This window comes from Oryctolagus cuniculus, chromosome 1 (genome assembly GCF_051225735.1).
Source record: "Oryctolagus cuniculus isolate XC-2025 breed Fujian yellow rabbit chromosome 1, ASM5122573v1, whole genome shotgun sequence".
In the NCBI taxonomy this organism is placed as follows: domain Eukaryota; kingdom Metazoa; phylum Chordata; class Mammalia; order Lagomorpha; family Leporidae; genus Oryctolagus; species Oryctolagus cuniculus.
In genome coordinates, this window is record NC_142867.1 from 57,287,481 (window position 1) to 57,311,433 (window position 23,953).

Genomic DNA, 23,953 nt, shown 5'->3' on the forward strand with positions numbered 1-23,953 from the left:
TTCCCCTCCTTTCCCCTCTCCTCCCCTCAAAGACAAAGGTGAAGAACGGCCCCTCCCCCTCTGCCCCTCCGCACATGCCCAGTGCCCTCGCTGGGCCCGCAGCGTTCTGGGCTGGCCTCGCATCCACGGCAACCTGCTTGGCTGCGTGGAGTCAGTTGAGCTGAGGCCCAGGGCCCCAACGGTCAGCAGGGGCCTGAGACCCAGGGGGAGGCCAGGAGTTTGAGGCTGTGGGTGAGTCCCCGTGGGGTCAGGTTTGTAGACTTGGGCAGTAACGGACCTCTGGTGGGCTGGGGCAGCGGAGTTTGCCCTTGGGCTCCTAGGGGTCAGCTGCCCGGGTCTGCGGAGGGAGGCCCTGGCCCTGAGGCCAGCTCTGCTGGGGCCACACCCAGTCCTGTAGGTGACCCGGGTTGGGAAGAGCTGTCTTAATGGCAGGAGTCGCTGCGGCTAAGGACAAGAAGGAGGGAAAACAGCTTGAGCCACGTTTATGCCAGGTGCATTCTGGCCTGAGCCCAAGCGCAGGGGCTGAGTGGATCAGCGGCCGGGCGGGCCGAGAAGGATCTGCAGCTGCTCCTGTGTAACAGAGCCGGCCCCGGGCCCCTTCTTGAGCTGGGCTTCTCAGGGCAGGTGATTGAGAGGAGAAACTTGGCGTGTCTGTGCAGGCGGGGGTCCGCGTGGCTGCACCTGGAGCCGGGCGCCGCCCGCCCCACCTGGGCACCCTCTGAGGCGCTGTGGATGGCAGCTCAGGTAACCGCAGGGCTTGTTCTCAGGTGTTTCTTCAAACGCCATGGACTCCGCCGGGCCAGGGGCGCCTTTACCCAAATACTGCAGCGTGGCCACAGCCCTGAAGGCCCCCGGCTGGGACTGTGCTGCACCACCCTGGGATCTCGCCTTGGCCTGCCCCTGGGCTCTCCGAGCGCCGTGGCTCAGCAGGCACAACCCCCTCTCAAGGTACTGTCTCTGCCTCCAGCGGGAAGCAAACCCTTTGCTTTGTCCTGTGTTCCTGCCGGCAGCAGGGAAAGAAATTTCTTCCTGGGAGGGCTGCGAGGGCTTGTTACTATCTGGCTTATTATGTGTATGGGCTGTGAGTATTTTACTCCAGCCTAAACTACTCCTGGGGCTGGCGCTGTGGTGCAGTGGGTTAATGCCCTGGCCATATGGGCACCGGTTCTAGTCCCGGCTGCTCCACTTCCGATCCAGCTCTCTGCTATGGCCTGGGAAAGCAGTAGAAGATGGCTCAAGTGCTGGGGCCCCTGCACTCTCATGGGAGACCAGGAAGAAGCACCTGGCTCCTGGCTTCTGATCAGCGCAGCTCCGGCCATTGCGGCCATCTGGGGAGTGAACCATCGGATGGAAGACCTCTCTCTCTCTCTCTTCTCTCTTCTCTCTGCCTCTCCTCTCTCTTTTCTCTGCCTCTCCTCTCTCTGTGTAACTCTGACTTTCAAGTAAATAAATCTTTAAAAAAAAAAAAAAAAAAAAAAACTCCTGGTGACACCCAGGTTGACCTGGTTTGTTCTACCGGGAACATCGCAGCTGGCATGCGTGAGAGGACAGGGGTGAGCAGTTACAACTTTCTTCTTCTTCTTTAAGGTTATTTATTTGAAAGGCAGAGTTACAAAGCGAGTGTGAGACAGAGAGGTCTTCCATCCACTGGTTCACCCCCCAAATTGGCCACAACGGCCCGAGCTGGGCCGATCCAAAACCAGAAACCAGGAGCTTCGTCCGCGTCTTGCATGTGGATGCAGGGACCCAAGCACTTGGGCTGTCTTCTGCTGCTTATCCAGGCACATTAGCAGGGAGCTGGATCAGAAGTGGAGCAGCCGGGGTTCAAACTGGCGCCCCTGTGGGATGGCAGTGGCTCACACAGCGATGTTACCCACTTCACCACAATGCTACCGAGTTACAACATTTCTAGCTCCTTTTCCATCAACTCTGAAACTTGCTGTGGTCCCACAGGAGAAATCAGAGCTCCTGCAACCAACAACTAAAGTAGGCCCTCCAGGGCCCTCGGGCGCCCTCAGCAAGCCTCACCTGTCCGGGAGTTTACTGAGCAGCAGCCCAGTCAGCTGTGACTGTTAAGAGAGCAAAGGAGCCGCCTCCACAGACCCAAAGTGTGGGCCTCGCAGGGACTTGAGCCTGTGCCGCTCAGCTCCGCTGCCCAGGGCGTGGACATGGCGGCCGGGCCGTCTTGAGTCACTCCTGTCCTGATTCACCTGTGAGGACCCACCCGTTCCAGGCCAGAGTTAAGCAGCCTTGTTCCCAGCCTTGCCCACAAAGTAAACCCAGACCCTGACTCAGCAGCTGGCCCTGCCCACAAAACTTCCCAGAACCGGCTTCTCCTTTTCTGTCCCACGGGCCCAGCAGTCGACTTCTCTGGGCAGCTCCTCCTCCGGCACTTCCTCATCCCCTCCGCCGCCACAGCACCGAGTTTGCCCCATCAGCTGCCATCCCAGCTTCCACGCCCTGTCCCGGAATCACACACACCTTCACATCTACCTCCCCTAACTCTCTCAGGGACTGTTGTCCCAGAACAAGCATTAGTTAACTTGTTTATATCCGGGCTAATTGCATTTCAGCCAGCTTGCAACAATTCCCCATTCACAGACAAAGACCCCTTTATTGTCCTCACCTCCTGCCCATTAAAAGTTGACCTCATCTTAGCACAGTCACGGATTGCTACCTTCTCTCTGGATTTCTGTCCCACATACCCTGTGTGTCCTACATACACTGTGGTGCTCCTCAGATCTGACCGAGATGTAGATCTTCATGATTTGTTTTTTTTTTTTTTTTCCTTAAAGATTTATTTTAGTCATGTAAAGGCAGAGTTAGAGAGGGAGTGAGAGAGATGGATCTACTGTCTGCTGGTTCACTCCCCAAAAGGCCACAATGGCCAGGGCTGGTCCAGGCTGAAACCAGGAGACTGGGCTCCATCTGAGTCTCCCACATGGGTGGCAGGCGGGCCCAGTCACTTGGGCCATCTTCCACTGCCTTCCCAGGTGCATTAGCAGGGAGCTGAACTGGAAGCAGAGCAGCTGGGACCCGGTGCTCATATGGGAAGCAGGCACCCTAGGCAGAAGCTTAACCACTGGGCCACAGTGCTGGCTCTGAGCTTCATGCTTTTGGGGCTTGCAGGTTCCCACCCTCTAATTTCCTTTGCTTTCTTCCAGGTGTGCCTCCTATCACTCGTGTATCCACATTGCTGACCCAGCATGGCAGGGGTCGGGCTGGCTGGGAAGAGCTGGAGATGCTGCTGATACCCGGGTCTTGGCGAGGAGGGAACCAGATGGTTTCTATTACTGGGCTCAGATAAAGGCTGCTCCAGAGGCAAGTCCCTGACTCCCAGTATCTCCCTGTCACGCTCTGTAGGTGGCCCTGTCTTACCTGATGTGCCTTAGTTATGTGTGTCCAGCGGTTTGGTTTCTTGGATGGGCACAGACCTTCAATGGCCGGGCTGTAGAAGCGAACTTGTAGTATCTGTGAGTGTTAAGTTTGTTATAACTGTGTAGACTTGTGTGGATTCATGGAGGAAAGGCTAATGGGAATTCTCAAAAAGTATTAATGATAGAATTTCCATTCAATGACAATGATTTTTTTTAAAGATTTTATTTATTTATGAGGCAGAATTACAGACAGAGGGAGAGACAGAGAGAAAGCTCTTCCATCCACTGGTTCACTCCCCAAGTGGCCATACGGCCAGCACTTGGGCCGATCTGAAGCCTGGAACCAGGAGCTTCCAGCTCTCCCATGTGGGTACTGGGGCCCAAGCACTTGGTCCATCTTCCACTGCTTTTGCAGGCTATAAGCAGAGAGCTGCATCAGAAGAGGAGCAGCTGGGACACGAACCAGTGCCCATATGGGATGCTGGGGCGGCAGGCAGAAGCTTAGCCTACTATGCCACAGCACTGGTCGACTGATTTTTAAACAGAAATTCTGTCATTCATATTTTTTTGAGAATTAGGTTTCCCTATCCAAGAAACCAAACTCCACTTCTGATCCAGCTTCTTGATAATTTGATCCCGGGAGACAGCAGGTGATGGTTCAAGTACTTGGGTCTCTGCCACCCATGTGGGAGACCCAGATGGAGTTCCAGGCTCATGGCTGTTGCAGGCATTTGGGGAGTGAACCAGCAAATGGAAGATCTCTCCATCTCCCTCCCTCCCTCCCTCCCTCCCTCCCTCCCTCCCTCCCTCCTTTCTTTCCTCCCTTCCTCCCTTCCTTCCCCCCTTCTCTCTCTGCACCTTTCAAATAAATAAAAATTTAAAAAAGAGTTTTGCTCCAATAGTTTCTATACTCAAACCAGCTTAAGTACCTCTACTGCTTTTATGCTATTCCTTTGCTTGACTGTAGCTTTCTTCAGGCCTGCCCCATCTCCATCACTTTGCCCTTTGTGGGCCCCCTGGATGAATAATCAGCCAAACCTTGTTGGTCTCTGACATAGGAACAAAACTTAGCAGTGTCGGGGGGAGAGAGTGCACTGGGGAAAGATTCCGAGGAGCCAGGTTACTCCTGGGAATTGCAAGCCAAAAAATTGAGTAGGAGGAAAGAAAAACAGGAAAAGGCAGAGGATGGAAAGGGAAAGGAAGTGATAAAAAGAGTTGCCCAGGGTGAGAAGAAACAGAATGAAGATCAGCAGTCCCACAGTCCAGCTCTCTGCTGTCAGCGGCACTGGCCCTGTCCCTTCTTTCAAATGGCCTCTTTCTGGGGACTTGTAGGGAACTGAGTGATCCCAGTTCTTTTTTTTTTTTTTTTTCTTTTAAGAGACTGCTCTTCCATCTGTTGGTTCACTACCCAGTGCTTGTAACAGCCACAGTTGGGTCAGGCTGAACCCTGGAGTTGGGAACTCCAGGTCTCCCACATGAGTGGCAGGAACCCAAGGACTTGAACCATCACATGGCTCTCTCCCAGGGTGCACATTAGCAGGAAGCTCAAAAGTGGACCTGGGGGGCCAATGCTGTGGCATAGATCTTCTATCTGCTGATTCTATCTGCTCTGGCCCCTGGAGATCTTCTCTCTGCTGATTTACTCCCCCAAATGCTTGCAACAACCAGGACTGGACCAGGCTGAAGCCAGGAGCCAGCCATTCCTCAGGGTCTCCCGTGTGGATGGAGGAATCCAAATATTCAGGCCATCATCAGCTGCCTTTCAGGCAAATTAACAGGAAGCAGGATCAGAAGTGGAGCAGCGGCTAGGCTGTAGCATAGTGAGTAAAGCCTCTGCCTACAGTGCTGGAATCCCATATGGGCGCCGGTTCGAGTCCTGGCTGCTCCTCTTCTGATCCAGCTCTCTGCTATGGCCTGGGAAAGCAGTAGAAGATGGCTCAAGTGTTTGGGCCCCTGCACCCACATGGGAGACCCAGAAAAAGCTCCTGGATCCTGGGTTCAGAACAGCACATCACTGGCCATTGTGGCCAACTGGGGAGTGAATCAGCAGATGGAAGACCTCTCTCTGCCTCTACTCTCTCTCTGTGTAACTCTTTCAACTAAATAAATAAATTAAAAAAAAAAAAAGAAGTGGAGCAGCCCAGGCTCCAACTGGCATTCTGATAGGGGATGTAGGAATCCCAAGTGGCAACTCAACCCACTGTGCCACAACACCCGCCCCCCCATGATGTACCATCGATGCCTCATTGTATCACCGTGAGTGTTTTCTTTCCCATAGCTGGAGCAGCAGGGGACTCTGCTTGTGGAATTTGAAGTTCCCCTTGTCACAGGCCCAAAGCTGCCCGCCCCACAGCTGAGTGTGGTCTCGGAGGAAGATGTCATTCAGCTCCCACGATCCGTGGACTACTCGCTGAGAACTGGGGACAAGGTACTGGCACCCTGGGAGCCAGACCGACAGCGCTACGGCCCTGGCACTGTTTTGCTGGGCTTGGAGATGACTGACTGCATGAGAGGTGAGGGAAGCTGCCCCGACCACTCAGTCCCCAGGAGGAGCCAGGCTGGCGATCAGGCCAGAGGAGAGAGCAAAGGGGGTCTCTTCAGCAGCTTTAAGGAAATGATCCTCACCCCCTTAACTTGTTGCTTCATCCTGGGGCAGCCGCAGATACACAAATCCTATCTTGCAGACTTTTTATTTTTTAAATCAGGGAAAGTGGTCTTCACTACTAGGTCAGTGGCCTAAATCACAGTGGGGTGCATTATCCTGGGGTCTCACCAGGTCTCAGGAGCGAGTCCTCCAGAAACTAATGGTCCTCTGCTGAGGGGAGCAGGGGCCACTGGGAACCCGAGAGGACAGGAGGGGGCTTTCACTGAGCACATGTTGGTTTGAGGTGGGGGATGGGCCCCTCCAGGTCATCTGGCCCAGGAGGCAGGTGGGCTTGTGCAAGTCTCCGGGGAGAGAGGGGAAGGGGCGTGGGTGGGGAGATGCTCCCAGTAGGCTCCCCCGTGGACAGGTGCCTGTGAGAAGCTGGGAGACAGAGCAGAGCGGTGGCGGAGGCTTTCTCTTGGGGATAGGACCACCTTACCCCACCATAAGCCTTACCCCTTTTCTTTTCCTTAGCATCAGAGGAAGAAGAAATCACTGTTCATTTCTGGAATGGCCTGACAGCTAAGGTGCCTCAAGGTGGGGTCCGGTGGGTGCCCCCAGCTGTCTGGAGGAAGGCTGTGGAGAGGCTGCACAAGCCTGTCCCCAGAGAGCACCTCCGGCCCCTCCTCTGGGCCCCATGCTGCTCTCTGCTGGGGCCGGTCGCCGGATGCATCACCAGCGGGCTTCCTGCGGGCACGCAGTTCCTGTGCCCTCCCTGCCACCCCCGCGCCTGCTGCCCTCTGCTGTGCCAGGGCTGCCTCTGCTGCTCCCCCTTGGGTGGCCCCACCTGGTGGCCCGTAACCAGGACCTCCAAGGTCTCAGGTAGAGAGCTTGCTGAGTCCAAGCTGAAGTCCACAGGCCAGCTTTTGCCCCTGGAGGGTTCCACGGAGAAGGCGGCAGCAGTGCAGGCCCCGGTGGCTGTCTCTTCCTCCTCCTCTTCCTCCTCCTCCTCCACTGAAGAGGAAGATCTGGACACTGATCTGGACAGGGGCCTTCCCCAGACCCTGACGGTGAACCGCGCAGTCCACACAGAACCCGTCTTCGAGAAGTCTCGGAGGCAGGCTGCCCTTGGGCAGCCCGAGTGGAGGTACTGGAGGAGAAACGGACCCGAGCCGCGGCCCGGGAAGCCAGGTACACCGAAAGCGTGGGTCGTCCCTTCCCTCCTGTGTCTTGTGGGAGAGGGTGCTTTCTGTTGGGACTGCGACACATGGGAGACCCTGAGAAAGGGAAGTGGCAGGTTTTTGCTGACTCGCAGGCCAGTGAGAGGAGGAGGCACTGATCTCTGTGCTGAGGTGTGCACTCCTACTTACTATTTGTCTCTTTCTTTGCTAATCTCTACCAACAAGGCACTGCCATTGTCTGTTTTTGCTCCTCCCCTTTTCCCCTGGAAGCACTGGTTTTTCTCTAGATGAACAGTCAAAATGCCCCCAGGTCAGTGCTCTGAGCAGCACAGGAACTGGTCATTCAACAAGGCCTGCCAGGCCCTGCTGTCCCACTGGCCCCTTAGTTGGAGTGACAAGAACCAGGACACTGTCTAATGCTGCCATTTATTTATTTATTTATTTATTTATTTATTTATTTATTTATTTAGAGTTAAAGGGAGAATCAGAGACAAGAGTTCTTCCATCTGTTGGTTCACTCCCCACATGGCCACAATGGCCAGAGCTGGGCCAGGCCAAAGCCAGGAGCTTCTTCCGTGGGTGCAGGGGCCCAAGCACCTGGGCCATCCTCTGCTGGTTTTCCCAGGCCATTAAGAGGGCGTTGGATCGGAAGTGGAGCAGCAGGGACTCAAACCAACTCCTGTATGGATGCTGGTGTTGCAGACGGTGGCTCTACCTGCTCTACCACAACGCCAGCCCCCGTGCTGCTCACTCCTCACTACTAGGAGGGGAAGCAGTGTTAAGTTCCCCTCGGCAGTCTTCAGACTTCCCCAAATTTCTCTGCCAGGAGCTGAAAAGTATGGAGGGCTGGGAGCAGCATCTCATTGATCTGCCTCACACCTGTCCTAAGTGTGTGTGTGTCTATGCCACGCCCTTCACATGGCTCTGCTCTCTCTGCTGGGAAGGCATGCTGGAAGGCTGAATGGCCTTCAGGCACCGGCCACACTGGGATCCACTCTGGGACCTAGTTTGAAGCCACTGCCCTATTGCTCGGTAGCTGAAGGACTGCTCACGCCAGGAAGATGCCGGTCTTGCCCCAAGGGTAGGTGCGGTACTGCCAGCCACAGCTACCTAGTGAAGATGAAGCACACAGAGGCACGTGTGGCTCAGGGCTGAACACAAGGGCAAACACCGGAGTTTGCCTTTGCTCCCCTCCGGCCTGTTTCCCTTTAGGGAAATGTGCTGCCAGCCTCTCCTAAATATGTCTGTTAATCAGTGCTAGATGTATTTGATAGGAGTCCTGTCAAGCACTGATGCTTTGATAGTCAGTCCTGCGCTCGGCCTCTTATGAAATCTCCTCCACTTTCATTCCCTTCGGTTACAGTGAGAGGCCAATGATCCTAACAATCCTAGGGAGACTGGGCTGCTGATGGCCAGCAGTCATAATGCTCTCCTCCTCAGCTTGACTGGAACAGGATTCAACGTGTAGTCTTAAAAGTTGTCTTTTTAGACTGTTCCCATCTCCTAGGATTTTTATTTCGTCTAATTGAATTTCTTAAAGCTTATTTTCCCACCAGCTTATTATCTTTTCTTTTCCTTTTAAGATTTTATTTGAAAGGCAGGAAGAATATACCATGCAATGGTTCACTACCCAAATGGCTGCCACAGCCAGGTCTGGGCCAGGCTGAAGCCAGGAACCTGGAACTCCATTCTCGTCTCCCACAGAGGGAGCAGGGGTGCAAGCATTTGGGCCATCTGCTGCTGCCTCCCCAGGCCATTAGCAGGGAGGTGAACTGGAGCACGGTATCTGAGAAAATTGGTACTCCAGGATAGGATGCCAGCATCACAATCGGTGACTTCACCTGCTGCACCACAACACCAGCCCCCGGCTTTCCCTGTGATCAGCATTATCAGTTCTGATACTGTCAGTAAAGGAGAAGCTTCCGCAACGGGAGGCAATAACCCATCTTTGCTTCCCCCACTGGCATTTTTCCATTTTTCTTTTTTAAATATTTATTTGAAAGTCAATCAGAGAGAGGGAGAGACAGATATCTTCCATCAGCTGGTTCACTCCCCAGACACAACAGCCACTGCTGGGCCAGGCTGAAGCCAGGAACCAGGAGCTGCTTCCGGGTCTCCCATGTCAGTGGCAGGGGCCCAAGGACTGAAAGGGTCTCCTCCCCTTTTTTCCCCAGGCTATTAGAAGGGAGCTGAATGGGAAGTGGAGCAGCCAGGACATGAACCAGCGCCCATATGGGATGCTGGTGTCATAGGCAGCAGCTTTACCCACTACTCCACAACACCGCCCCCTCCCCAGAGCTCTTTGAAAAAGCTGATAACTGTTTCTCCCCAACTCGAAATCTGGGTATCTGATAATACCCCTTACTCTAAAGCACAATGGCCAGAAATGATTAACAAATATTATTTCTCTTTAAAAATACAAAACAATACTAGGAGCTTACAGATGCTTGAGATCTGGTGATCCCTGATACGTGACTTGCCATCAAGATTAATTCTGGGGTGGGTGTTTTGCTTACTGCTTAAGATGCCCACGTCCCATTGGGGTTGGCGCTGTGGTGTAGCGAGTAAAGCCACTGCCTGCAATACTGGCATCCCATATGGACACCATTTCAAGTCCCAGCTGCTCCACCTCCGATCCAGCTCTCTGCTATAGCCTGGGAAAGCAGTAGAAGATGGCCCAAGTCCTTGGGCCCCTGCACCCATGTGGGAGACCTGGAAGAAGCTCCTGGCTCTTGGCTTTGGATCAGTGTAGCTCCGGCTGTTGTGGCCAACTGGGGAGTGATCCAGCAGATGGAAGCTCTCTCTCTCTCTACTTCTCTCTCTGCATAACTCTTTCAAATTAATTAAAAGATGCCCCCCGTCCCGTATTTTAGTATGTGGGTTTGATTCCTGGCTCCTCCAACTTTCTGCTGATGAGACTGGGAGGCAGTTGTAACAGCTCAGGTAACTAAATCACTGCTACCCATATGGGAGACCTGGATCGAGTTCCCAGCTCCTAGCTTCAGCCCAGGGGCCTAGGGCCATTGTAGGCATTTCAGGGAGTGAATGGGAACTTTTCCTCTCTGCTTCTCAAATAATAATCCTATCAAAATGATGGCGTATTCAACATAACTAACGGATTTTGGGTTTAGGAACAAGATCTTGCACCATCCGAAAGGAAGAGAAGGACACTAAGCAGGAGAAAGTGCCAACTGCAGTAATGGGGACTGCCACGGAGCTGGCCCTGAGAGCCAGCAATGTGAAGCTACCACAGACCCTGCCGGAGGAAGCTGGACGCCGAAGGCCGAGTACAGGAACATATCACAGGGAAAAGAACTCGCCCTAGACAAAGCTCGGAGGATCTAGGTAAAGCAGGATGGCTGGGAAGGGGCTCCTTGACTCCTCTCGTGGCTCTTAGAACTTCTGGGCCACACCCACTTTGAGAACGGTAAAATCCACAGTCCTTTTCCTGGAAAACAGGACATACTCAGAATTTTGCACATGACTTCAGAAGCTTCGAGAATCCTCAGGTTCACCATAGGCTTCAGGGGTGGGGGAGGGGAGAAGGCTCTCCATTTCCATGACTTTCTGCCCTATGGTGTTGGGCACAGGCTTGCTTTACCAGACCCTGTATCTATAAGTCTATTCCAAACCAGGAATGCTATTACAGCTGTACATAGACTGCCATTTTCAACACATAAAATACTAGCATATCTACCAAGGCAACACTTAACTACATTAGATGAACTAAACTGTCAGAGGCAATCATACTGTTAGTATGGTGGCTTAAGGAAGTTTGGGACACATCAATGACTTTTAAAGCCAGTGACTTGGGGCCAGCACTGTGGTGTACTAGGTTAGGCCTCTGCCTGAGGCACTGGCATCCCATATGGGTGCTGGTTCGTGTCCTGACTGCTCCTCTTCTCATCCAGCTCTCTGCTTATGGACTGGGAAAGCAGTGGAAGATGGCCCAAGTGCTTGGGCAGCTGCACCTGTGTGGGAGACCGGGAAGAAGCTGACTTCAGATCAGCCCAGCTCTGGCTGTTGTGGCCATTTGGGGAATGAATCAGTGGATGGAGGCCCTCTTTAACTCTGCCCTCAAAGAAGTGAATACATCTTTTAAAAAAAAGTGACTTAAAAATTTATTTGAAATGCAGAGCAACAGAGAGTGAGGGACAGACAGATTTCACTCACTGGTTTATTCTCTAAATGGCTGCAACTGCTAGGACTAGGACAGGGCAAAACCAGGAGCCAGGAACTCCATCTGGATCTCCCACAAGGGTGCAGGGGCTCAAGCACTTGAGCCATCACCTGCTGCTTTCCCAGGTGCATTAGCAGGGAGAGTTGGAAGTGGAACAGCCAGGACTAGAACCAGCGCTCTGATACAGCACCACAAGTGGCAGCTTAACCTGCTGTGCCACAGTGCTGGCCCCCAAATCAGTGACTTTTGATCCTTGAGATTTTTCTCTTACAGGAATAAAAATAATGATGGTAAATACTTGAGGAGGCACTACAGACAGTGGCTGACAGGGATGCTCTCCACAGGAGGAGGAAGAGCACAGGCTACAAGTGCAGCAGCTGCACCCCGTGAAGACTTCCCTGCAGACGAGCGGCCAGAAGGCATCTGTCATGAGGGGCATGGGAGTATGGCAGCCCCATCCCAGGGCGCTCTGCCACAGGGAGCTGACGATTCTGCATGAGGATGCCCCATTCACGGCTGCGACAGAGTGTGGTCGGCCTGCTTGGGGCAGATGTGTCCACAGCCTCTCTGCCATCTTCTCATGAAGCCTACAGTTACATGTGGGTGACAGTGTGTTGTACCTGTAAATGCAAATACAAATGAATTCTCTTCATTTCCAAATCTCTCCCTTTATTATCATAGTTAGTCTTTCCTTGGAAAGCAAGCAATAAAAACTGTTGAGACAGCATCATCACATTATTTCAATCAACAAGGATGGGGACTTGTACATATCAAAGCAGCCACCAAAAGAAGCAGAGGCCAGTTCACTGGAAGACTGGCCCTGTGCAATCAGCACTAAAAGCAGTAGTAATGTGTTAACTACTACAAGGATCAGACCATGGCTTTATTCTTGCTACTTAAAAAGAGGTGATGGCAGTGACGGTCACCATCATACTGGGAAGACCAAGTCCACACTTTGTCCCGAATCCACCGCTACCACGTGAGTCTTCTTGGTGAAGTCACTTGAGCCCACAGTGACAGAATAGGTCCCTGGGTAGACTTCTATGTAGAGGTCCTTAGAGATGTCCTCAGTCTACAAAGAGAAGAAGCTATTAGGTTTCAGATGCATCTCTCCCTCTACCAGGCTGGCTGTGCCAGAGCATAACAGAGGGAAGCGCTCACGTGGGAGGCGGAAGCCCTGCCTCCAGGGACCAGCTGGGCCACCTAACAGCACTGTCCTTTAGAAGTCTCAGCCTTTCCTCACACTCATTTCCTTCTTTCTAAACTAGGCTAATACCTACCTCGCAAATAAACATGTGAGAACGCTCTGTAATGCTAAAGTGCTACAGGACTGTGAAGAATTATGAACCAGCATTCCAGGTGGAATATGAATGAGGCAGGTGGAAAGGCTGATTAATGGTCATTGTTTGAGGCTCAAAGTAAACAGAGCAACTGGTAGCACAGATTAGCAGTAAAGGTGGCTGAGAATATTTTAACTAAGTCCATGATTAGGAAAATTAAGCATTTCTTTTAAAGCTAAGAACATATGACTGGATTCCATTTTGTGACTGAGGCAGCAAGCTAGTCAGTGGGCCAAAGCCCTGCCTCGGAGGACTGATTCTCTTGTGGTGTAAAACACTGGAAACTGGAGTTAATGGGAAGATTTGTGTTTAGAACTGAACGGAGGCCGGCGCCGCGGCTCACTAGGCTAATCCTCCGCCTTGCGGCGCCGGCACACCGGGTTCTAGTCCCGGTCGGGGCGCCGGATTCTGTCCCGGTTGCCCCTCTTCCAGGCCAGCCCTCTGCTGTGGCCAGGGAGTGCAGTGGAGGATGGCCCAGGTGCTTGGGCCCTGCACCCCATGGGAGACCAGGAAAAAGCACCTGGCTCCTGGCTCCTGCTATCGGATCAGCGTGGTGCACCGGCCGCAGTGCGCTGGCCGCGGCGGCCATTGGAGGGTGAACCAACGGCAAAAGGAAGACCTTTCTCTCTGTCTCTCTCTCTCTCACTGTCTACTCTGTCAAAAAAAAAAAAAAAAAAAAAAAAACTGAACGGAGCACAAACCGTCCTCTAAAACCACCCTCCAAGGACAGGCTTCACACATGGCTGGGAGATGGGTCAAAGCAGGTGTGCAGGCAGGGGATGGGTCTCAGTCCAAAACCCTGAGGGAAAAGTAACAGATCAGAAAACAGCCAGAGTGATAGCAGGGGTGCCCCTGGGCTTACTCATTGCTCCAAAGGAGCCACAGGTGGAAACTGTCTTTTCTTTCCTCACACACAGAGGAAAAAAAGATAACTACTGGCCAGCAAGTTCCAGTAGGAAGAACAAATGATAACTTTTATTTTTATGAAATGTCTTCACCCCCCTTATCTTGCAGATAGATTTGAAGCCAATTTGCTTCCCAAGCTGCTTTATGTTATATCCTTTCCTGCCAAGTTACAGCAAAATTGGAGGTCTACTACCACTTAACTAATAGAAACCTAATTGACAATGTCACAACTATCTATTGGTGATCAACTATGTAAATAAAAAGTTTCAGAAAATATGGCTGGGGTGGGTGTTTGGTACAACAGTTAAGACACCACTTGAGACACCCACGTCCCACAATGGAGTCCTTGGATTTCAGTCTTGGCTCGGCTTCGGATTCTACCTTCCTGCTAATGTGCACCCTGGGAGGTAGCAAGCAATGGCTTAAATACTTGGGTCCAGGGGCTGGCGCTGTGGCGCAGTGGTTTAACGCCCTGGCCTGAAGCGCTGGCATCCTATATGGGTGCCAGTTTGAGACCCGGCTGCTCCACTTCCGATCCAGCTTCCTGCTGTGGCCTGGGAAAGCAATAGAAGATGGGCCAAGTCCTTGGGCCTCTGCACCTGTGTGGGAGACCTGGAAGAAACTCCTGGCTTCGGATCAGCACAGCTTCAGCTGTTGTGGCCAAATGGGGAGTGAACCAGTGGATGGAAGACCTCTCTCTCTCTCTACTTCTCCTTTCTCTGTGTAACTCTGACTTTCAAATAAAAATAAATAAATCTTTAAAAAAATATATTTGGGTCCTAAGCCACCCACATGGAAGAACTGGACTGATTTGGGGCTCCTGGTTTCAGCCTGATCCAGCTCCGGTTGGGTGGATATTTGGGGTGAATCAGCAGATAGGAGATCTATGTCCCAGTCTACCTTTCAAATAAGTAAAAATAATTTTTAAAAATATGGTTGTCTCAATCACAAAAACCCAAGGAGTTCCACTTGTCTGCACACAAGGAAACACCTGGGAAAGACTGGTATCTGGGGGCTGGTGATTTGGCATAGCAGGTAAAGCCACCGCCTGAGATGCCAGCATTCCTTATGGGGGCTGGTTTGTGTCCCAGCTGTTCCACTTCCGAACCAGCTCCCTGCTAATGGCCTGGGAAAAGCAGTGGAAGCTGGCCCAACTGTTTGGGCCCCTGCTACCTATGTAGAAAATGCAGAAGAAGCTCCTGGCTTCAGCCTGTCCCAGCACTGGCCATCACGGCCATCTGGGGAGAATCAGCAGATGGAGACCTCTGTCTCTACCACCCTTCCTGACTCCTTTAACATAAATTTTTTTAAAGGATAAGTGTCTGTGGTTCCAATATGAAGGAACATCAAGAAGATTAGCATTACCAAAACTCAACCAGCATTGCAAGCATCTCAAGCTAAGGACTCCTATTTGCACTACAAGTGGAATATTCTTACTCACTACTAAGCCTAGTTTATTCCCAGTCCTGGCTCATAACAAACTGTATACAAATAAAAAGCAAGGAATTTATTGCAGCAGCATGCTGAAGCCCCTCCACAGAATGTCAGCTCTCCCAAGGTCCAAAAAATTCCTTGAGTTCATGACCTAATGAATACTTTATCCTAAAAATGAAAAACTCACCACTGTGTGTTTTTGCAGAGAAACATTTGTAGAGACTGGGAACTAATGCCTTCAAATGTTTTGGAACCTGATCTCACCAAATGTATATGCTCCAGAATTTGGGCAGCCGTTTCACTTTGTTGACGGGGGGTGGGGTGGGGGTGTCAGGTCCCTCCTGCTGTTTGAACAGATGGTGGAATTCCAGCAGGATACTGTGCCAGCCCAGCTGAGCTGTAGGAGCTGAGAGGGAATGCTTCACATTCTTTTTAACCACAACTATGAGTTCAGGCACAAACAGTATCCTTGAAGCTTCTAGTGAAGGAAGGATACCAAGAAAACAATTTTACACTGAGTCAACCATCTCAACTTCAAACTACTATAGATCTAGTACAAAAGAGAGCCTCTGATAAGCAGGTCAACTGTCTGATGGCATGGCAATGGTGAAGTCCAGGACGCCAGCAGTTCTGTACTCACCGACTGAGAGGATTCCAGGGTATGCTCTGATGCCGGGAGGCAGCCTCCAGGACCAACAGCTGCCTCCCCTCTGTCTTTTCTCTGCAGAGGCAACAGAAACAGATTAGTGCCTAAGCTTTGACTTCTGACTGATGTTCAGTTCTGTCAACTTTTTCTAAGTTGTCACCTAAGCTATTACATCTCCTTTTAGTGAGACATTTCCAGGCTGTTTGCCCCGATTACTTTTATTCTTTCATAGGCTCCAGAATCAGATCTGGATGTAAATCCTACCTCTGCTGTTTACTAAAAGGGACAGATGAACTTCTCCGAGTCTTGACTTCCAGTCTGTAACACAGGACTCCTAGACTATAGGGAACACTTACTGTGCAAAAGTGACCAATACCTCACAGGTTCTGAAAAACCTAACCCTCTCTGCCCTTGTGCTAGGAGCAGGGGTATGAGAAGGGAGCAGGCTGTCAAAGCCAATTTCCCTTAGAGGCTCCAACTTATATTTTACAGGGTGAGACAGCATTGAGCCCAGTCCATATAAAACCCCTTAAGATCAGGCACATTTGCTTAAGTGTGAGGCAAACTCGGGACTCATGCTCTGGTGTGGCTCTTCACATCCCGGGCCAGGGAAGGAACACGGGCACTTCTGTACCCATTCTGTCCTCGCTCATGTCCCCTGGCCCACTCGCCACACTCTTCCTCCACCTCTTTGCTCCAACATCTTGTGGACTACACTCTGGATTTAATTTTGCTATATTTGAGCATACCCAGGGGAGTTTATCTCAACTATCACCAGCTCCTGTTCAACACCAGTCTTTGGCTTCCCTGCAATGACATGAGGTCAAAGAAGTAAACTTGTGGGGTCCAGCGCTGTGGCATAGCAAGTAAAGCCGCCGCCTGCAATGCTGGCATCCCATATGAAGTCCTTGCTGCTCCACTTCCCATCCAGCTCTCTGCTATGGCCTGGGAAAGCAGCAGAAGATGGCCTAAGTGCTTGGGCCCCTGCACCCATGTAGGAGACCCAGAGAAGCTCCTGGCTCCTGGCTTCAGATTGGCCCAGCTCTGGCCGCTGTGGTCATTCGGTGAGTGAACCAGCAGGTGGAAGACCTCTCTCTCTCTCTCTCTCTGCCTCTCTATAACTCTGTTTTTCAAATAAATAAATCTTAAAAAAAAAGAGGTAAATTTGTAATGAGAAGTCTGTAATTGTTACTATGTTTAGGAAAAGTATTTTGTTAGAAGAGAAAACCCCTCCTTGCCCTTTTAATTTTTTTGTTTATTAATTTTATTTATTAGAAAGGCAGAGTGACAGAGACAGAGTTCTTCCCTCTGCTGGTTCATTCTCAAAATGTTACCAACAGCTGGGACAAGTCCAGGTGAAGCCAGGAGCATAGTGCTCTATCTACATCTCCCACACAGGATTGAACCATCATCTGCTGCCTCCTAGGCACATTAGCAGGGAGCTGAATCAACACAGAGGTGGGACTTGATCCAGGCACTCCAATATGGGAATGCCAAATGGCAGCTTAACCCACTGCACCAAAACACCCATCTTACACTTTCTTTTTAAAAATTACCGAAGATGGGGCTGGTGCGGTGTCATAGCGAGTAAAGCTATACAGTGTTGGCATCCCATGAGCAGTCCTGGCTGCTCCATTTCTTTTCTTCTTCTTCTTTTTTTTAATATTTATTTATTTACTTGAAAGTCAGATTCACAGAGAAAGGAGAGGCAGAGGAGAGAGAGAGAGGTCTTCCATCTGATGGTTCACTCCCCAACTGGCCGCAACAGCTGGAGCTGTGCCGATCCAAAGCCAGGAGCCAGGAGCTTCTGGGTCTCCCACGCGGGTGCAGGGGCCCGTGGACTTGGGCCATCTTCCACTGCTTTCCCAGGCCATAGCAGAGAGCTGGATCGAAGTAGAGCAGCTGGGTCTCAAACTGGCGCCCATGTGGGATGCCAGCACTTCAGGCCACACCACAGTGCTGGCCCCCGGCTGCTCCCTTTCTGATCCAGCTCCTTGCTAAGATGCCTGAGAAAGCAGCGGAAGACGGCCCACATCATTGGGCCTCTGTAGCAATGTGGGAGACCGAGAAAAAGCTCCAGTCTCCTGGCTTTAGATCAGCCCAGCTCTGGCTGTTGCTGCCATTTGGGGAGTGAACCAGTGGATGGAAGATCTCTCTCTGCCTCTCTGTAACTTTTTTCAAATAAATAAATAAATCTTAAAAAAATTACTGAAGACATGAAAGTTATAATTTACCTTACAGTAAAATATATTTAATTAATAAAAATCTCTTTTCTATCTCTAGATGTAGAAGAGGCTATCTGAAGCTTTTTTGTCAAGCCTGCCCAAAAATCCTGTGGCTCAGGATTGCGGGTTGCAAGATTCTACAGTGGCATCCATCTTAGATTTAGAAAAATCTTCTACTCATGTTCATTGTGATAGTTCTCTAAGGTTGCGAGTTGATCTGTTTCTGTTGGGCCCTGCTACGCTGGGTCACACCAAGCCCTGCAGAAGATCTGGAGTACAGGGTCTCACACCTTGGGAGGTCAAGGGCACTGTGCAGGCCACGTGAAGAGACATACCTGACCATTCCCAGTTTCCGAACACAGGTGCACCATTGACTTCCCTCTGTGATAACGACAGACGTGGGTGGTCCCTCCTTCTTCTGGCACAGATGAGTAATATTTCTAGGGAAGTGGAAGAAGTGGGGTAAACAGATGGTCTGGAACTGGAGCTAAGTGTAGTTAAGGAGGGAAGCAAGAGCACAAGGGCAAATTATCCCACCTTTTAAATTTATTTGAAAGGGAGGGAAGGAGGGGGAGGGGGAAGGAGAAGGGGAGGGGGAAAAGAAGAGGAAGGGAGAGAGAGGGAGGGAGAAAATATCTTCCATCCACTGCTCTGCTCCAAATGGCTGCAACGGAGACTGGGCTAGGCTACAGCCAAGGGTCAGGATCCAAATACCTGAGCCACCACTTGCTGACTCTCAGGGTGCACATTATCAAGAGTGCAGGATTGGAAGCAGAGGTGGGACTCAACATGCAGTGATCCCAAGAAGAGGCTTAGCCCACTGGGCCACAAAGCCCAGCCTTACCTGCCCTCTTGACAGGCGACTGAAGCCTCTAGCAAGCCTGAGCCCATGAAAGTGCTGCAGGGAAGAAAACTGCCTTTGGCCTAACTTACTTTGCTGCCATCTGCTGCCTCCATGCCGGATGAAGTAACTTGCACATCTTTGCCCCACATGCACATTTTTTTTTTTTTATTACAGGCAGAGTGGACAGTGAGAGACAGAGACAGAGAGAAAGGTCTTCCTTTTTGCCGTTGGTTCACCCTCCAATGGCCGCCGCGGCTGGTGCGCTGCGGCCAGCGCACCGCGCTGATCCGATGGCAGGAGCCAGGTGCTTTTCCTGGTCTCCCATGGGGTGCAGGGCCCAAGCACCTGGGCCATCCTCCACTGCACTCCCTGGCCACAGCAGAGAGCTGGCCTGGAAGAGGGGCAACCAGGACAGAATCCGGCTCCCCGACCGGGACTAGAACCCGGTGTGCCGGCGCCGCAAGGTGGAGGATTAGCCTAGTGAGCCGCGGCGCCGGCTGCACATGTACTTTCATCTCTTTCCCTAACAAAGTTTAATGAACAGTTCCATGTTTATGTTTAAGTCTCAGATAAGGATAAAAGAAGAGAGCAGTGCATTTCCTTGAGATTTAAAATTACAGCACGAGGCCGGCGCCGTGGCTCAATAGGCTAATCCTCCACCTTGCGGCGCCGGCACACCGGGTTCTAGTCCCGGTTGGGGCGCCGGATTCTGTCCCGGTTGCCCCTCTTCCAGGCCAGCTCTCTGCTATGGCCAGGGAGTGCAGTGGAGGATGGCCCAGGTGCTTGGGCCCTGCACCCCATGGGAGACCAGGAAAAGCACCTGGCTCCTGGCTCCTGCCAGGATCAGCGCGGTGCGCCGGCTGCAGCGGCGGCCATTGGAGGGTGAACCAACGGCAAAAGGAAGACCTTTCTCTCTCTGTCTCTCTCTCACTGTCCACTCTGCCTGTCAAAAAAAAAAAAAAAAAAAAAAAAAAATTACAGCACGAAAGATGGGTGTTTGGCACAGTTGCTTGAGATGTCAGCATCCCATCACAGAGTGCCTGATTTGGAATCCCAGCTGTTTCCAATTCTACCTTCCCACTGACGTGCAACTGGAAGGAAGCAGGTGATGGTTTAAGTACTTGGGTTCCTGCCACCCACGTGAAGACCTGAATTAAGTTTCAAGTTCCTGGCTTTGGTCTGTCCTAGCCTCAAATGTTACAGGCATTTGGGGAGTGGAATAGTAGAAGTCGGAGATCTGTGTTCCAAATAAATGAAAATAAAAAAAGAAATACGGCAGGAAATGAAACATAAACCTAAGAGCTATCTAACCCTTTTCCTCATGATTCCCACATGAGGGAGTAGAGGGACAGGTCTCCAGTTTTAAGAATGATAATCCACAGGGTTGAAAAAGTTACATTTTTCTTGTCTACTTCCTTCCATTCCTGGAAGTTAACCTTAGATTTGCCCTTGGTTATGACTAATGATGAGGCCATCACAAGCCTGCTTGTTTTGAATGTGGTTATGGACAGTGTGTTAAAACATGTGACCCGAAGAATGAGAAGCTGAACACTTCAGGACACGGATCTAATGATATACTTAGCAGCTACTTCAAAATCGTGGAGGTAAACCCAAAACCCGGTGCAGTTGTTTTTTAACTTGAAAGAGCAATACAGAAGGAGACAGATCTTCCATTTGCTTGTTCACTCCCCAAATGGCCACAACAGCCAGGACTCAGCTAGGCTGAAACCAGAAACTCTATCCTGTGCTATCCTCTATCCTGGGTAACAGGGGCCCAAGTACTTGGGCCATCTTCTGCTACCTTCCCAGGCACATTAGCAGGAAGCTGAATGAGAAGTGGAGCAGACAGGACTCAAACCAGCATTTCAAAACGGACTGCTGATTGGTGTCAAGTGGTAGCTTAGCCTACTGTGCCCAAACACCAGCCCCTCTTCCCCCTTTTTTGAGAATGATGGATGGATAGAAATCTCTCATCAACTGGCTCAATCCTACAAGGCCCTCTAGAGCTAGAGCTGGACACTCCATGCAGTTTTCCCACATGGTTGGGCAGAGAACAAATCACTTGAGCCATTACTGCTGCCTCCTAGAATCTGAGCTGGAGTCAAGAGCTAGAGCCAGCACTCAAACATAGGCACTCTGATATGAGATGCAGGCATCCCAAGTGGCGTGTTAACTGCTAAGCCGCATGCCTGCCCCAGAACACTATTTTTCATGTCTAGAAAGCCAAGGGGCTCTGAAGCTCCATCCCATAACGGAGACCTGAACTGAATACCAGTATGAAGAACACCAATATGCTAAACCTCAAACCAAAGACAAATATTATTCCTTTTACTGAGCCAGGAACCAAGTGTTTTAATCACTTTAAAGAAGTTACAGATTTTTCTACAACTTAACAGTACAAACAAGAACATAACAAATTTTCTCTGAACCATATTCCACTAGTTAGAATCCTATCCTGAACCACAGGCATCTTCATAAAAGATATAGAAAGATTAAGTCTTTCTCAGATCTTAACACATGAAACTGAAAGCAGGAGAGAAACAAGGTATATTCTTCATTCTCCTGCACAGGCTAGCATCCTGACAACCACAGAAGGCTCACAAAATGCTAAGGCCAGAGGAGTCAGAACATGTTGAGATTTCTAGCAGACACGTGGTACTTTCCTCGCGGGTGATTTCCTTGCATGTTGACTACTCTGCTGTATTTCCTTCAAGTACTTAAAGATGATCTAAGTGCATGGATTTGAGAAGAGGGACTTTAAAACCATAGTTCACCCATTTCGATGAATGTTAACTGTCCATTTTGCACTGTTACAAGAAACATTGGAAGCTGGGCAACCTTATAAAGAAATTTTGCTAGCTCATCCTTCTGGACGTCCAAGGGCCTACTTCTGATAAGGACCTTCTTGCTGGCAAGGTCTGGAGGCAGTACAAGGCATCCATGCAAGAGACAGGGAGCGTGTGTGGGTCTCTTCTAATAAAGCCACCAGAAATCAATCGAGGTGCTCAATCCTGCGGACCTTATCAAATCCTAATAGTCTCCCAAAGACTCTGCCTCTAAACACCACAGGTCAAGTTGCTACCCTCTCAGTGCCTCACAGCGGGGATTAGATTTCCACATATGAACCTTTGGGGGACACACTGAAACCATAGAAGGTACCAGAAATTTCACTCAAACCTCTCATGCTATAGTTTATAACCTACACTGTGAAAGAACCTTAGAAGTCTTAATTTTATGAGGAGGAAGCTAAAACACATCAGTAGCTTCATGTCCTGAAGGTCTCTGCACAACTTCCTCTCATTCTAGTCCCATGCTTCAGGAAGGCTGAGAGAATAACCAGCCTAAGGCACTGCAGCCACTAAGAACCTGGCTCTGACTCCTGGGGAGCCCCTCCTGTCAATAAGCCACACAACCCTGACCAGGGCACTGCATCTGTTCCATGTAACTGTCTTCCTAGGGATGCCAGGCACTTAAACATTAGAGGATAAGAGCTAATGCAGACATTTAGTTTCAGTTTCAATACATTTTGAAAACAGACAGGCTCAGTTCTGAGAACAGGGGAGTGGCTGGGACCCCGTCATCCCATATCTGAGGGCCTAGGTTCCATGCCCAGCTCTGGCTCCTGACTCTGGCTGCTTGCTAATGCGGAACCTGGGAGGCAATGCCCATTGACTGGTTTCCACCATCCAGCTCGGAGACCTGAGTTGCGTTCCTGGCTTAGTCTCCTGCCCCAGCTGAGGCACTGCAGGTGTCTGGGGAGAGAACCAGCAAAAAGGTACTCACTCTCTTCGCTCCTCAAATAAAGTATTTTGTAAAAACTCTAAATATTTTTAACTTTAGTTCAAAGTTTTTTTTAAAGGCAAAAATGGATATGCAACTTGTTTTAGAATTCGGCAAATTAGCTGTTTTTCACCACTAGACTGAAAACTCAATGAGGGCCTTTCCTGGCTTGTTTATGGCTGAATGACCAACAATTCCAATTAAGCATTTAGTACATACTTTTTGGATGAATTCTAACCTGGATTTACCACTTGGTTTAAATTCCTCACTGATTATAACCTGCCTAGGAAGGGGAAGAGGTAGTCTCGACTGTCCCTAAATTCCAGAAAGATCCACGCTGGGATCCATCAGCAGGTGATCAGGAGGCATGGCTACGGTTCGTGCCAACTTACCCCACACTGGCTTGAAGTATAGTCCATGAATTCAGCCATCGTTCTGAACGAAGCACTAAGGGTCGGGTGCCTTTCTTCTCTCTATTTGAATGAATGGCAAGTCACAGGTGAGATGCAGGATCCCCTGCCTGAGAATGAAGCCATCTTGGCAATAGCCTCCTTTTTACTTTTGGAAAGACCTCTCTGTTTGCCAGTAGGAAGGAACTTCAGACATGCAATTTTATCAAGGACCTAAAATGGGTTGGCTGGTTTTCCTCTAGTATGCAAAGGAAGCAAGGTAGGTTTTTTTTTTTTTTAATTTACCAACCAGGGCTGATCACTGTATTCTACAACAACCCAACAAGAATCTGTAAACTGTGAAGAGTTTTCAAGAGACTTTCCCATTCATCGTCCCAATACTTCCCGGCTTCCGCCATGGGCAGTACGGTGCGCCCCTGGGCCCCAGCAGGCCGCCGCGGGCGAGTCCTCAGCATGGGGCCCTCACCTCTCCCGGGAGAAGGCACAGGGGGCCGGCGGGCGGCCTTCTTGCGTGGTAGGGTCCCTCCCAGGAAAGGACCCCCGTGCTGCCTCTGGGACGCTCCTGCGAATGCCAGTCCACCGCCCTTCTTTTGGCCCGCTCCAGCACTTCTTGCCCCAGCCTAGCCGAGCGCTGCAGGGAACGTCGGTCCACCCCGTTCAGCGCCGCGGCCGCCAGACAGCTCTCCATGTCTCCCTGGGCGGGTACACAAACACCGTCGGGTAAGGGGCGCCTCGGCGACCGTGCCCTAGAGGGGTGGGGGTTTCGGCCTCGCCCCCCTCAAGCAACCACTGCTCGCCTTCACCCCCAACGCGCACTCCCGCGGGCGCCCTGACGGGACGGGGGCTGTAGGCGCCATTCCCTCCCATATCCGTCTCCCCCTCCCCTCCTTAGAGAGCCCCTCACCCGGCCCGCTTCCTAGGCGCATGCGCTAAGTGCGCCCTCAGAGGAGGAGGGCGGGGCCTGAAGCTCCCGGTGCCCGCGCCGCAGGCCATTGGCGGAGGGCGGAGAGGGGCGGGGCGCACGGCCTGCGCCCGACACGCCTTGT

General features: G+C 51.1%; 2 protein-coding genes across 8 annotated transcripts; one reads left to right on the forward strand and one right to left on the reverse strand.

Moving 5' to 3' along the window:
* Positions 1–93: 93 nt before the first annotated feature.
* C1H11orf16 (chromosome 1 C11orf16 homolog) lies at positions 94–11,982 on the forward strand. Of its 3 annotated transcripts, none has more exons than XM_008265815.5 (7): positions 94–231; positions 768–948; positions 3,165–3,321; positions 5,656–5,890; positions 6,496–7,152; positions 10,274–10,487; positions 11,596–11,982. In XM_008265815.5, exons 2-6 carry the CDS (start codon positions 785–787, stop codon positions 10,465–10,467), a joined length of 1,407 nt encoding a protein of 468 aa, XP_008264037.4. In that variant the 5' UTR covers positions 94–231; positions 768–784; the 3' UTR covers positions 10,468–10,487; positions 11,596–11,982. The 3 variants fall into 3 exon arrangements, with proteins under 3 accessions (XP_008264037.4, XP_008264046.4, XP_069929888.2); XM_008265824.5 differs by having other exon boundaries at positions 11,667–11,982; XM_070073787.2 differs by lacking the exon at positions 94–231 and adding an exon at positions 503–624.
* On the reverse strand, positions 11,975–23,949 carry AKIP1 (A-kinase interacting protein 1). 5 transcript variants are annotated; one of them, XM_008265857.5, is made up of 7 exons: positions 23,812–23,949; positions 23,374–23,601; positions 22,890–22,970; positions 18,718–18,771; positions 18,209–18,313; positions 15,643–15,723; positions 11,975–12,394 (listed from the first exon to the last, which is right to left on the reverse strand). In XM_008265857.5, exons 2-7 carry the CDS (start codon positions 23,593–23,595, stop codon positions 12,251–12,253), a joined length of 687 nt encoding a protein of 228 aa, XP_008264079.4. In that variant the 5' UTR covers positions 23,596–23,601; positions 23,812–23,949; the 3' UTR covers positions 11,975–12,250. The 5 variants fall into 5 exon arrangements, with proteins under 5 accessions (XP_008264079.4, XP_089185405.1, XP_069929901.2 ...); XM_089329279.1 differs by having other exon boundaries at positions 11,975–12,410; XM_070073800.2 differs by lacking the exon at positions 18,718–18,771.
* Positions 23,950–23,953: the final 4 nt, after the last annotated feature.